Source organism: Cyanistes caeruleus, chromosome 1 (assembly GCF_971803275.1).
Source record: "Cyanistes caeruleus chromosome 1, bCyaCae1.hap1.1, whole genome shotgun sequence".
In the NCBI taxonomy this organism is placed as follows: domain Eukaryota; kingdom Metazoa; phylum Chordata; class Aves; order Passeriformes; family Paridae; genus Cyanistes; species Cyanistes caeruleus.
Genome location: NC_141701.1, coordinates 123,675,190 through 123,689,203, shown reverse-complemented (window position 1 = coordinate 123,689,203; position 14,014 = coordinate 123,675,190). Strand labels below are relative to the sequence as shown.

At 39.1% G+C, this 14,014-nt stretch overlaps 1 protein-coding gene across 16 annotated transcripts in view; it reads right to left on the bottom strand.

The window, feature by feature from the left end:
* CRPPA (CDP-L-ribitol pyrophosphorylase A) overlaps positions 1 to 14,014 on the bottom strand; it is a 156,132-nt gene that overhangs the window by 40,652 nt on the left and 101,466 nt on the right. For 4 of the 16 annotated variants that reach the window (XR_015277622.1, XR_015277615.1, XM_086855340.1 and 1 more), the window contains 2 exons: positions 10,507 to 10,641; positions 8,153 to 9,790 (listed from right to left, as the gene is read on the bottom strand). Coding sequence is in view for 4 of the 16 variants with exons in the window: in XM_086855340.1 (XP_086711466.1) it covers positions 10,537 to 10,641 (105 nt within the window). In the remaining 12 variants the exon portion in view is untranslated. Of the gene's footprint in view, positions 1 to 2,194; positions 2,287 to 2,371; positions 2,457 to 2,549; positions 2,658 to 2,910; positions 3,027 to 5,432; positions 5,875 to 7,599; positions 7,743 to 8,152; positions 10,642 to 14,014 lie in introns of those variants that run through there. The other 12 variants (XR_015277621.1, XR_015277614.1, XM_086855329.1 and 9 more) reach the window with 8 other exon arrangements.

The window sequence follows — 14,014 nt, the reverse complement described above, 5'->3', positions numbered from 1 at the left end:
TTTGGCAAACAAATGCAGCTTGTTTCAAATGCTTTGCTTTGTTTGGGTTTTTTTGTGTTAAACTGCATTTCCATATATTAGTGTACTGTCCCATGGAAGGAATATTCTGCTGTTTAATGCTGCATCTTGCCTATGGAGTGGTCTTCCTGGCTGAATACCTTTCACAAAGACTCCAGAGCTGTCCAACTTCCTCCCTACACCTGCAGCTTGCTTCGGTGCTTCAGAAGAAGATGGTTGTCCCTCAGGCACTTGGCAGAGGACAGCTGCAAGCTGGGGACAAAAGCCTGATCTGCTCTCCTCTGAAGCCAGCATAGAAATATAGAAACGCTAGGCCATAGCTTTGGTGAATTGATTAAAGCCTACGTGTTTTAAATGAACTAAAAACCCTGACTTATTCCAACTAGGTTCCTGAGATCACTTCAACTTAGTAGACAACATGTTTCTTTCTCAAAAATTCATGCAGGTGGAATATTCCAAGTGTCTTCTCCTCCTCATCCTACCAAATGTCAGCCTCAGCCCTAGGCAGAGAGCAGTCAGCAGTGAAGAGGGATGAGGGGATGTTTCCTGCTGATGTTCCCTTGGGAGAGCATGGTCCTGAGCTCAGCCACCATCCCTACCAGGCCTGTTAGGCTGGGAAGGGGCTGAGCCTGCATCCGAGTTGGGCTGATGCTGTTGCAATGTACCTGCAACAAAGTCTGTGCAGGGATCCAGGAGAAGGCTCTGCCTGGAAATGAATGCCAAAGAGCTGCCTGTCCCAGCCCTCTCCTGAGGTCCCCCTGCCAGCCCCACCTCTGTTTGCAGTGGCACAGCCTGGGCTGGCAGGGTTACACACACACACACGGGCCAGCCCTGCTCCCCTAGCACTGCACACATAAGTTGGAAGTCCAGACCTATATTAAATGCTTTCAAAAAAACCCAGCTCTTAACAGCATAGTGTCAATGGATCTGTCCAAGAACGATTTCAGCTAAATTCACATTGCTGATAAATAACATAAACAGGGATGAGCATTTGTAAATCTACTGCACACCATCAAATGAGTCAAATGAGAAACACGGCTGAGTAAATCTAATACACTGATAAATTCTGTGGTCCAAGGTCCTCACCTATATTTCAGGTACTTGAGTAATACCACCTATTATCTCTAGAGCCACTGAAAAATGAATGCAGGCAGAACAAGATTTCTATGGTTCAATCTGTTAATCAAGGGTTCCCTAATACACAGAGCTGTTTTCAGCACTTGAGTATTATCTCAGCAGTAATAAATTTTACAAGACAGCTCCTTCAAGCATTTATGGTTTTCAATTTACAAAAGACTTCATAAATATGAATACCTTCACTGTAAGAAATCCTGCTGTGAAGTAGCCATTATTCATATTGCATAGAGGGAGAGGCTGAAGCATAGTGAAGTTTACCAACCTGCCAGCTCTCATTTTCCCTGAGCAGGACTACTGCCCAGGAAACCAGATTCCTTGATCTTTATTGAAACATGGGACCATATGCACCATACTCACTTTCCTCTTTTATGGAGACAAAAGAGGGCAGCAAGACACAGTGGGGGTCTAAGGGGTGTCTGTGATCTGGCATTAGCCTCACCATCCTGGTTTCCTCAAGCAGTGCCTGGGTTCTTGGCCTTCCCCAGCCTCCCACAGCATCTGTGTCCAGCCTCACTCCTTGAGTGGTTAGTTGAGGTGTGGAGTTCCTTGGAGAACAGTCACTGTTTTAAAAGTGGCTGGTGCGTTAATGTCTCAGTGAAGATCAGGAACCCAAGGTAATGTATTCACTGTATAGCAATATGTTCTACAGAGATACTTCTGTCTGACAAGTGTCTGAGTTCAAATTTTTTTCTAATAATGAAGAGAGCAGTGATAGTGAGAGCCATAGCCCAGAAAGCTTGCAGGAGTTATTCTTGTTTCAATTACATATATGAAATATATCTGTTTGGGCCTGTTCTAGCACATAGTGGAAGCCCACGCCAGAATCAGTAATGAGCAGTCACTCTTGAAAATGTCATTGGTATGAAAAATAAGATATCTTTGATGTTTTAAATAGCAGATCACCTTCTCAGCATTTCTGACTTTTGCATCTTTTAATTCCTTTAATCATGATTATTTTTGCTACTAATTATTTGGCTTAATTATATCATATTTATTCTTTCCTCCCCAAGAGTCCTGTTCTAGATACTTCAGGACTGACCTTTGGCACTGTAGAAACTGACCATTTCTTCTTTCATCTGATGAAATTTTTATGCACTCTAGCATATTTCTCTTCAAATGTAAGTAGAAAGGCTATGGTGCAAAAGTTAGACATCTCTTAGAAATTAGTTGAACGTAACTGCGGTACAATCAATTGAAATAAGATGCTTTTTCTCACCTGTTTTTATAACTGTTTTGTGTAGGATGAATCACTTCAGATGATTTCCATGCAAAAATATGATCAGGATTTTCTGAAAGTGATGCTAAAAAAAGTTACACGTAATGATGAGACTCACATTTGCTTTAAAGTAGTTTATACATTCTACTCGACAGCAAATATGCATGAAACTCCAGACCTGAGAGGAGATGGATGACTGCAGGTAGAGAAACCAGCAAAGATCTCACATAGGAGGGCACCTCTGTTTGCTTCTGGGCTCTCAGTTCTTGCTGTGTAAGAGACACCACTGTGAAAGTGAAGGATTGTCTGCATTACTGTAATGCTTGCAAAATAGGAGTGTATAATAAAATTCACAACCTAGCCTACAGGCAACCCAAAAAAATTTCCAATAGTATTTACAGTTTTCCTTAACCCTAGGTACTGAATCCTGCAACCGGGAAAAACACACTTTGGCTGTACAGAAACAAAACAGTTCTAACTGCAGAGGGCATGAAAGAGCTACTGAAGAGCAGAGTATTTTATTTCCAAGGCATTATTACCTGCAACATGATTTTTTACAAGTTTTTTTCCACAATGAATATCTACAATATGGCATTTTTATCCTAAAAGATCCTCCGAAGATCATCTGAATGCTTTCTTGTGGAAAAATACAAACCTAATAAAGAACATAAATTATTAGATTCATTCTAAGGGATATTTCTTTATTATAATCATGGACTAGCAATCATTCTGTTATCCTCACTGAATCTGCTGAATCTTCTTACTGAGATTTTTCTTCCCATTTTACTTCACACTCAAAACAGGGTTTTTTTAAATTTGCATACAAGATAGGTAGTGTAGGCTGAGCTTACATTCACCTGTTTCCCACTTACTGCCACTATGCCCAGCCATTCATTCATGCTCACTTGAGTCACAGACCACATCTATCACAGTGCAGTACAGCTAATATTTTCTAGGTTTATTCTGATACTTCTAAGGTTTTTATCAAATTTGCATTAAGATTTATAAAAAGAAAAAGAAAAAAAGAAAAAGACCTTGAGATTTTCACTAAAGTACAAAATAGCATTCAAAAAACCCACATGAATATTCATAATTTGAACACAGAATTGTTCAAATGCTCATTTTGTCTGTAATTTAGAGTTTTCCAGAAAGCTGAAACAAATCGTAATCAGTGTGTGTTTTGAGAGGAATAAAAAATGTCTGAAAAAACTACTACCAAAAAATCAGCCTGAGGCAGATACATTTTGGCAGGAGCTGTCCCAGACGATAACAAATGCTTTGCCATCCTCCACCCACACAACCTGATTAGCATGAATCCCCATTTTTCCATTAGCCCACATGCTAAGGGTGTTTTCCAGCTGCCTCTTGAAAGTAGCCGCATCTTTGTTTTTCACTTTGTAGCTGACACCATGTCCAGAGTTTTTTCAACCCATCTCAACACCTTAGGTTATCACTGCTGAGAATCAGAGAAGATGGAAAGAAAAATATCGGTCCTTCCTTTGCCATCAGCGGTATTTGTTGGTAGTTAACTTGGGGAAGATTTTTAATAAAATATTGATGGACACCAGCAGAGGGTGCATTGCTGCCACTGAAATGACCACTCTTATACTGTAAGTAACCATAAGTAACCATGGTGCAGCAAAGCTTTGGACAAATCCTGCACATTCCAAGGCTGTGGAGCTGCCTACACAAAGGTGCACAATCGGAAGCAGGATTGAAAACTGAAATAAATGAAACCAGTTCCTTTAAAGATTAAGGAGGAAACAAACAGCTAAGGAGAAGTAATGCGTAAATTCTGCTGTGCACTCAAGGCATTTTGCAGCTTTTCTTGAAATATCTGTCATAAAATTACTTCTTTGATCTGCTGTAAGCAGCCACTCCCAGAAGGGGTGAGAGACACCTCGTTTCCTTCCTTCCTTCCTTTTTTTATCCTGACCTACCAGTCTGGAATGCAGTTCACCTCTGAGCATTTTCAGATTTATCATTTTCAGAGAGGTTTGCATGTCCCAACACACAACCAGGCTTAGTTTACTGCTCACAAAGACTGCACATGACAGCCAAAGAGAGGAGCCACATTCAGCGTCTGGCCCTGCGGCACATCACCCATGTATATATGCCCTTGTCTGCCAAAGGGGCACAACAGTGTTACAACAACAAACACTCATCTTGCCCTCAACATAGGCAGGACCTGAAACTGCAAAGTTAAGAAAGCAGTGCCCCATGGCTGAGTCACGGTTTAGGCAAATCTGTGATTCTATTGCAGCCCTACATGCCTCCAGCACATCCCTTTACAGCAGGAATTACAATGTACCTTCTTCCCCAAATGCATCCCACCTGGTGACTCTGCTGAGAGCTAGCCACTTTTTGCAGGGTTAGTTTCCAGACAGGTAACAGTTCTTCAGCTTCCTTGTCTGAATTTCTACATAGCAGCACAACCCTAAATGCTAGCATACAGGAAAGAGGGACAAAATACAGTGTCCAAAAGAGGCCAAGTCTTTTTCTAGTTCTGGACAAAATCATCCTTTTAGGCTCATTGTGCTGTCATTGGATTCATAGTGAGCACTCAAAGAAAGATTTTAAATTCTGAACTGCCCTTCAAAAGTGTCCCTATAACCCCACGTACCACAGACCTGTGGGTGCTTAAGCTGGAGTCACAACTAAATTCCAAAACATAATGGGCATTAATCAAGACCATAATGTTCCCTACCAAATGGCAAGGGAGTTGAGCACAGCATAAATACACACTTAGAACTGCAGCACAATAAAAATAATGATGATGATAATAGTAATAAGCCCCTAGCATAACCAGTATGGTTGTGTGAGTTAGCTGAAGATGGCCGGAGGGAGGAGATGCTGTGCATTCTTGAGTGCACTGCAAGGAAATTTCAGTCTCACTGATTTCAGTGGGGCTTCAGTGAGACCATGTCTCTGCTGTGGAAAGGAACTGCTTAACACAGCATTGTGGGGTTCCTTGCTTTTTGTCTCTGAGCAACTCCTGGCAAAACCACTGGTTACTAAGTGAAAACATACTTTTTCCAGCCACCAGGACTGTAAACCATACCTGGATTTGGCTTTTTTTTCCTGTCACTTTTTGTTGTTTCTGCCATTCTGATAGATGTGCAAATCTAGCTCCTTTACTAGGTGCTGACTTTACAAACCCTAGTTTGGCTACTGAAGCAGGGGGTCTGGCCTTGGGGCAGATTATTCCCTCTCGGTGGGATGGCTCTGCTTACAGCTTGACTCCAGCTAATAGGCGGCACTCAGTGTCAGCCCAGCAGCTGCCATGCAGGAGGTCTGTCCCTTCGGGCAGCTGCTGCTCATCTGCCAGCAGCTGGCAGCGGAAGTGACATCTGTTTTCAGTCCCAGCTGTGAGCAGCACGGAGGTGCCAAAGCCCAAACGCCTCAGTTCTCGATCCAGGAGCGAGGAAGGGTTTCTGATGCCAGACCACGGCCTGGTTTGCAAGAGAAGGGAGGGGAGGATCGTCTCTTTCTACGATGGTGGGCTAGGAGGAATGGAAAAAGAATGACAAATATGGAGAAAAAGAATAAGCAACAGAAGCAGGGGAAAGGATGGGGAACGAGAACAGGAGAAAACAGGAACAACTGAAATGAAAAGGAAATACAAAATTTGAAGCGACCAGTCTGAGGCACAAAATCAAAAAGAAGGAGGCAGGTAATGAAAGAGATGCGGATGTAACAACAAACCACTTACAAAAGGAGACAATTATCTAAAATGGCTGCTGAAGAGAGAAATGCCTTATTGAGCAGCCATCTGAAGTGCTACTGAGCATGGAAAGCATTCCTGCTTGCAGCCCTTAGCCTATGGTGCCATTCTGAACTGCCCTGGTCTCCCCTGCAGGTTTTGCCATCTGGTGGAGCGCTGGTATATTCTCTCTTGCCTCCTTGCTTCTCTACATTATTTAAATTCACATCGCTTTTTTCTTGTCCAAGTCTCTTGCTCTCTCATTTATCTTTGTAACTGTGTTATAATTCAGTGTTGTGGCATTTTCACTGAATTATAATTTTAGTTTCTGAGACAGGAATTGGTGCAGGATGAAGGACAAGAGCCATTTCAATCTAAATATTGAAAGCATATTTAAATTAACCTTGGAATAAATATATTAAGAAATGCTACTATGCTCCCCAGGTTGGTGTATGCAAGAGAAGTGACTTTATTCTGTCACAAAAAGTATTTTCACAGTTGGGACTGTTTCCTCAGTACAGGTGCTGAAATTGTGTTTTTTAGATCGCTAAACTAATTGAATATTCCTGGAAGAAATAATGAAGGAAAATGTATATTTAACAAGTGCTTTACAGACCTGTCAATCAAAATCAACACTGGGGAAAAATGCAGTGTCAGTGACTGCTTCTTTTCCTTGGTGCTTGCCAGAAGCTGAAGAAAAACCAAATTCTGGTAAACAACTGGGCTGGGAAATGGGCTGAGGGAGACAGATGTCATAAAAAATTACCAGTCTCAAGTTGAAAGTGCAGGCACTGGGGCACAAAGATCTGAACCCATTTTCACATTTTGCCTTTGGTATATCACTGTAGGCATCCAGAACAGGGCATTAGTCATTGAGCAGTGTGCCTTTACAAATTATTCAAAATCAGGTGCAAAACTGGACTGAATTGGGAAGGAATAATCTTGCCCCAAACTCCAGCCTACAGGAACACTGCTAACATAAGCATTTCCCTGAACCCATAAACCTTCCTCAACAGCAGTGAAGGGATTGTCTTCCACAGTGGTGGATGCTGGATAAAATAAACTAGAATTTTTCAGATTAAATTTACAGATTAAGAGGAAGGAGATACAAAATGAAAAAACCAAAACCTTTTCATGTCTCAAAGTGAATGTGTTGTTCAGAAACAAAAGCCAAACAAAAAGCAATGAGAAACGACAAGTGTCCGAGGCAGGGAGAACAAAGCAACCAAAGTACAACCCTTCTCTGGTGGAATGACCTAGAGACAAGAAAAGTTACTGTATCTTCAGAAATTGCCAAGCATTAATTGGAACCTTTATGTCTTTGGAAGCCTTTCATTGGATGGCATCTAGAACAGCACTGTGGAGATGATCAGACTTTGGTGTCACACAGAAATACAAATTTGAATACACCAAAGGTTCCATGGCATTCAGAAAATTTCTGTTCTGCAGACTACATTAGTTATGAAGATAAGCTCAACCAAAGTTGACTCTATTACGTCGCTGATTACAATAAGTAACATCTCACCTTCTTTCTCTGCTTTCTGGTATAGTTTTGGGGTGTTGAGGCTTTTTGTTTATAATGCTACCATCTTATATCCTTTTCATTTCCTTCTTCTTTGTCAGAGGACCATCAAGTAATTTTTTTTTTAAGCTAAGTTGTCTGAAAAGCTAAAGAATAAAAAGACTAAATAGAAAATCTTCTACCTAACTGACTGATGACAAAATAATACAGATTTCAGATTTTGCATGAAGTGGGTTAGTTTCAGTATACAAATCTAATTCACTCAAGTCTGCAGTTTTGAAAAGCATTTCTAGGGCCACATTCTGCATTCTCTTTTCTGATGAACACTACCCAAGGAATACTAATTAGAGTGCTTGAGGAGTAAGGTAAGCAAGGCTGGCAGAGTCTGAGCTTCTATTTACTTTCTGTTATCTCTGTCCAAATGTTCAAAGCAATATGGGTGGTGACTGATTCACTAGTTAAATTCAAAACAGCATGTGTGTACAAAAGCTGCCAAGTTTCTCATGTATACTGCTATTTGTGAGAAGCTATGCACAGACAAAAAACAATCAGCCAGTTTCTTAATTTCATTTTATATCTTTATTCCCATTGTAAGTACTAACAATCACCCAAAAAACCATTTAAATTTGGTTTGGATACACAATAGCATTAATCACAGTCCAGTTTCTTTTTTGTTTTTTTTACTGCACTTTAAGTATTTTGTGATCTGTTTTAGTAGTTCTGTTGTTTGTGTATTTGCTTCCAGCAAAATGGAATTTTCAGTGTTTTTAGATTATTTGAAAAGATTGCTAAAGATTAAAAACCCATAATGCAATGATTAACAGTACATTAATAAAACTTATTATCTTCCATTTAGGATTAGTACTAAGTATATTGGTTGACCCAAAAGTTACTTTTTCTTGTGCATTGTCTGTTCTCTTTTCAAAATAAATCCATAAACAACTATAACTTATTTTTTTATTATTATAGCAGTTCTTGTGGTATCACTTTTAATTTGATTGAAATCCTCTTAGGAGAATGAGGTAAGTAAAACAACCCTAAAAAATAAAAGCACTGTTTATACAAATGATGTTGCACACAAACTAATGTTAATACGGTATCACAATATATAAATTAGAGTGGATAGAAAGCAGGAAGGATTTTCTAAATTCACCTTATTATTTGGGGAAAACACATCACAGATTGCATTTTAGTCTTTGAGCAAACAAGAATAACAAAATATTGTCAAAGAGACATCTTTCATCATGTCTTTTAAAAGCCTGTGGGACAAATTCCTTCATCAATTTTATTAATGTAAAAGCATATTCAGAAAACTTATTTGTGAGAGCTGTCCTGTTAAATTATGAATACCAGTAATAAATTCTTTAGTTCTTCATTTATTTGTGTGCTCTGCATATGAACAGACATGAATATATGTATGAATAAAATATGCCTATTGTATAGCCATGGCACAGAGCTAATGTGAATACTTACGTTGTACAATGTCAGAAAAGGACAAATTATTAATCAAAGTAGAGAGATGAAAGAAGCAAAGAAGAAAGCAGATGATGCACAAGAACTTTGTTAGTTATGTTTGCATGACTTGGATGTGGAAGAAAATGTCTGCTTTGGATAGAGAACCGTCAGCTAACAACTCTTTATTTTGTTGTGCAATGCAGGAAGTTTGGGACCAAGATCAGCTTCTAAAAGGGATTTAAACCAGAGGTATAAATAGTCATGTGAAGGGAAAGAGGAAAGGGACCAAGCAGGGAGTTTGTTATACTAAGTTTGGCTGAGCACCAGACGGAGTGGAACATGGTGGGAGTAAGGGGAGGGATGCTGTTTTTAGAGGGAAATTTGCTGAACTGACAGTGACAGACTGAATCAGGGACTCACTGGACACTTCTGGTGGGGATACTTCTCCAAGACCTCATTCCAGCCATATCAAGTATGTAAGACACTAACCTAGTCCCTTCACAAATGGCAGGACAGATGAAATTCCTGGGTCTGACGCATAGGGAAAGACATGTTTTCAGGGACACTGCTTATATTGCTCTTAGTGGTTGTGATACCTGGAGATACTCCATATAATAATCATTCACCATTTCGTCTTCCTGTCCCAACGGTCCACCCACTCTTGACTGTCAATGCAGCGTATCTTTGAATTCATAATGCTTGCTCTCCTTACTGCTATTTACTACATACATCTGCTAACCTGCAAGAGATGAGAATTGTATTTTTACACATGAATTAACAGACTCTTCCTATTTCAGTGGAGCTACAGGAGCTCTGAATGATGGCACATGGGCACTGGAAGAAGTGTAGCACCAAGGAGGCTACACCCAGAGCATAGTGCATCTGGAAAACTGGGGGTTAGCACCTTGTTGCACCCATGTGTATCATTTCTTTGATTGGAGGTTACCTTCATTCCACAGAGAACGGGTACCTGACATTTCCAACACTTCCTGCAATACACATTTCTCTTTATGTCAGGAAAGCTACGCTCTGTAAGGAAGTCTACATCCACTAATAGATATTACAGCAGCAATTTTTAAATAATTTCACATCAAGTAGATGAGCTGTGCTTTAGGATTAATTTATCTGAAATAAAACATAAGTCATGTAGTCACAGAGTACTACACACAGCCATGGTTAAAGACAATTCTGCATGAATGCTTTTGGTGTCCTTTGTGCACTTTTTTAAATGACCAGTACCTTAAAAAAACATTTCAGTATCATTTCTCACAGTATATACCCAGTGTATCTCAGAATTATTTTTATTTCCTTTTACTTCACACATAATATTAGACTTGTATTTTAAATATCAAAAATATGCTGTTAAAATATCTTAATAAATGGCATAAATCCAGAGTTTTCAACAAAGAAAAAAATGGCTTAAGACCTTTGGTGAACAGATGATGAAAAACTAACATTTCCAAAAGCTACATATGATTTATGGTCTTATGCTACCAACAGCTGGCCAATCAGCTCCGGGCTTCTGTCCTTTATTAATGCCATGATAAGAGCAGCAGCAGAATTTACTGTCTCCTGAAGCAGCAAAGGGTCCTGGAACAAAAAGAAAAGGAAAAAAAGAGGGAGTAGAGTAAACAACGTATTTATAAAAGTGGAAAAAAGTAAATATTTAAAATAAATTTTCTGTTATGGAAAATTGCCATATGATTGCTGAAGAAACAAAGCTATTTATTAGAAGAAGAACTTCTAAAACTTTTATTTTAAGAAAGTGTAATTTCATAGTAATAACCATTTTCTCCAACCTCCTTGATGCAAAACTTTGAATTCTATCTACTCAGAGACCACCAAAAAATTTGATTCTGTCACTGGCTCCTAACTGAATTTTAAAATCGAAAAGGCAGTAAAAATTTTTGGGGTTGAAAACAGGGAACAAAATACAGGATTTAATTGAGTAGCAGAGTTAAAGACTTGCAACTTTAAGCACCTACTGAATCCCATCTGTAGTCTACCAACTACTTAAATTCACAAAGGCATTTAAGCACTAAGGTTTCAATGGTTTAGGCTGACTCTTGTATCAAATAACTTCAAAAAGTAGTCTGGTTTTAATAGGCAAGTATAGAAACCAACACAGGAAACAGCAATAAAATGAGATGTTGATTCTGTGCTTCTAATTGAGCACACCAGCTCACATTTGAAAGATTCTTTTGTCTGATTACCAAGTTTTCTAAATTGTATGGACTACAAAAGGTTGGCCTCTTGCTACCAGTAAGATTCCCATTTGCGCACTGGGAAAATAGCAAAAGGTGTAGTCAGGCACAGAGATATCCCTGGACCTAGAAATAGGAGAGAACAATTTCTGAGAAGCAACAGAGAAAAAGAAAGGTCTACAAAACTCTAGAGTAGGGAAAATCTACAAAGAGAAATCAAGAGCTGTTCTCCATAGCCATAATGGATAAAACAATAGGTTTTATCTATCCATTTATTCCATTTATTCCATGATGGAAACAATGGGTAAGGACTAGTATACAATGGAAGAGATTACAGAACAGATCAAGGAAACTCATTGTGAGGGTCCTATAACATGTGACTCACATCCATGTAAAATGTGATAACAGAAAGAGCTTTCTGCCTGGGGTAGGATGATGGAGTAGTTTGATTCCACATCTTTTTGCCTTTTTTTCTAAGATTCTGAATGAAGGAACAATTTGTAGAGAACACTTAAGAAATTTGGACTAATGGACAAAGAAGAAACTATTTCCACAATTTATAAAAAACCAGAATATCAAAACTTGCTCTTTAATAAATAAGGCAAATGCTGAAGGGACCTGCCAACTCAACCAGCACAGAGGGCAGCTGGAGACTACAAAGTTTCAGTTGAAGGACAAACTGAAAGGGAAAAGGTGAAAAGGTCCCTGGAATATTCTCAGTGTGGAAACAGGTCCAGAGGAGAGTCACAAAAATTGATGACAGGGCTGAAGCACTGTCAAAAATGTCCTATGAAGAAAGGCTAAAAGGGTTGGAGTTGTTCTGCTTGGGAAGGGAAGGCGCTGGAGGGACCTTATTGCAGCCTTTCAGCACTTAAAAAGGGCCTACAAAAAGATGGGGTCAGACCTTTTAGTATGGTCTGTAGTGACAGGACAAGAGGTATGGTTTAAACTAAAATAGAGTCAGTTCAGACTAGATACAGAGAAGAAAGTTTTTATAGTAGGCAGGTAAAACAATAGAAGAGGTTGCCCAGAGAGGTGGTGGATGCCCCATCCCTTGAAACATTCAAGGTCAAGTTGCACAGGGCTCTGAGCAACCTGACCTAGTTGAAGATGTTCCTGTTTACCACAGTGGGGTTGGAGTAGGCAAATAACCTTTAAAGGACCTTCCAAACCAAACTATTCTATGATTCTATGATAATGCTCTTATTAGCTTTGTTACTTATGTAAATGAAATGAAACATACCAGAGAGGTAACTGGATTGAATTAGAAATATCTAGTGTATAATTGATTTATCATTCTGGAAAAAATGGTTTTTGTATTTGCCTAGAATTTTGTCCTAACTATCATCAAATAAATAAATTACAATTTGTAATCTTGCAAAAGATTACACTTCTAACAAATTCATGTTATATATGCCAGTATGCAGTAAAATTATTTGTTCAAGTTCTAAAAACCTGTGGTAGAATAAAAATGTTCATGATGTGTGCCTTGCTGCTCACTGAGTAACACTGCCTCAGTTAAGCAAGTAGTGTGGAAGACTACTGAGGTCCTGCTGCTTCAGAACCTTTTGTCATGGATGAAGGGTGCAAAGGCAAACTCAGAATTCACTGCTCTGTTTCAGCAGGGTGTTAGCTTCTTCATTTCCCATGGGTATAAACTGCTGGATAAAGTACAAGGAGAGCGGAAGTCATGCACACACCCTCTCAGATGGCAAACACTGCAGTTGCTTTCAAAATCGAGCAACAGTTCTTGCTATTCAGCAATGCCAAATCTCCTTCTGCCCTTCATCACTTTTTGTTCAGTTTATCTCAAGAAGCACTTCACAATTACAGACACTGTCTTCCAAATGGGCTTCCAGCCATATCTGAAGTTGGCTGGAGGTGTATAATATTTTTTTTTTTCCATTTCACAGAAAGAAATAAAATACACCTGGCCAGGAATGCTCTTAATGTTTCTCCCAATAAATCTTTCCACATCCTCTGTTGGTTACTGGATTCGGTACACATTCCTTTGCAGTAATAAATTATTCAAGTTTCTGAACATAAAAGGAAGCAAGAGAAAGAAATTTAACTTTCACAGGAGAGATTGAAAGTGACACCATGAGATTCCTTTAGACTGAAAAAAGCCTTTTCTAAAGCAAAATCTAAGGCTTTAGTTCTAATTTCCATGTTCTGAAGGAAAGACAGGCAAAGAATTATGAGTAATATTTGTAAGGCAGGCAATGTAGCAAAGTAATGTGTACAGAAACCTGCATGCAGAAGTGGTCTGAAAATCACTGAAACTGACTGGTGAATTGATATTGGTTCAAAAACAGAAACACAGTAAGTAAGCAGCACAAATCAGAACTGCAAGCTTTACAGTTACTTCACTTCTAATAATCCAATTATTAATAACTATCTTTGTAACTCTTCAGGAAACCTATTGGCCCCTGTGTAGGATTGGTCATTGTAAGTCTGTTTTTTGGAAATAAACAGAAGCGTTTTTCTTTAAGGGAATATATATCATCTCATTTAGGACAGAAAATGTAATAGAAAATATTTTCTTATTCTAAGTACAGTTCCAGTTGATGGTTTAACTACTGCATGAAGTATATACACTGAGGATTTCAATAAGGCAGTCCTTTAAAGCATTTGTCATAGGGGTTACTAATTATAGATTTGTGCTGATGGTCCTTCCCAGTAACATTATTCCATTCTAATCTCAGAGAAAGGTGCTGGACACCATTCACTGAAGGGTGTCCAGCACCTGGGCCCACGAG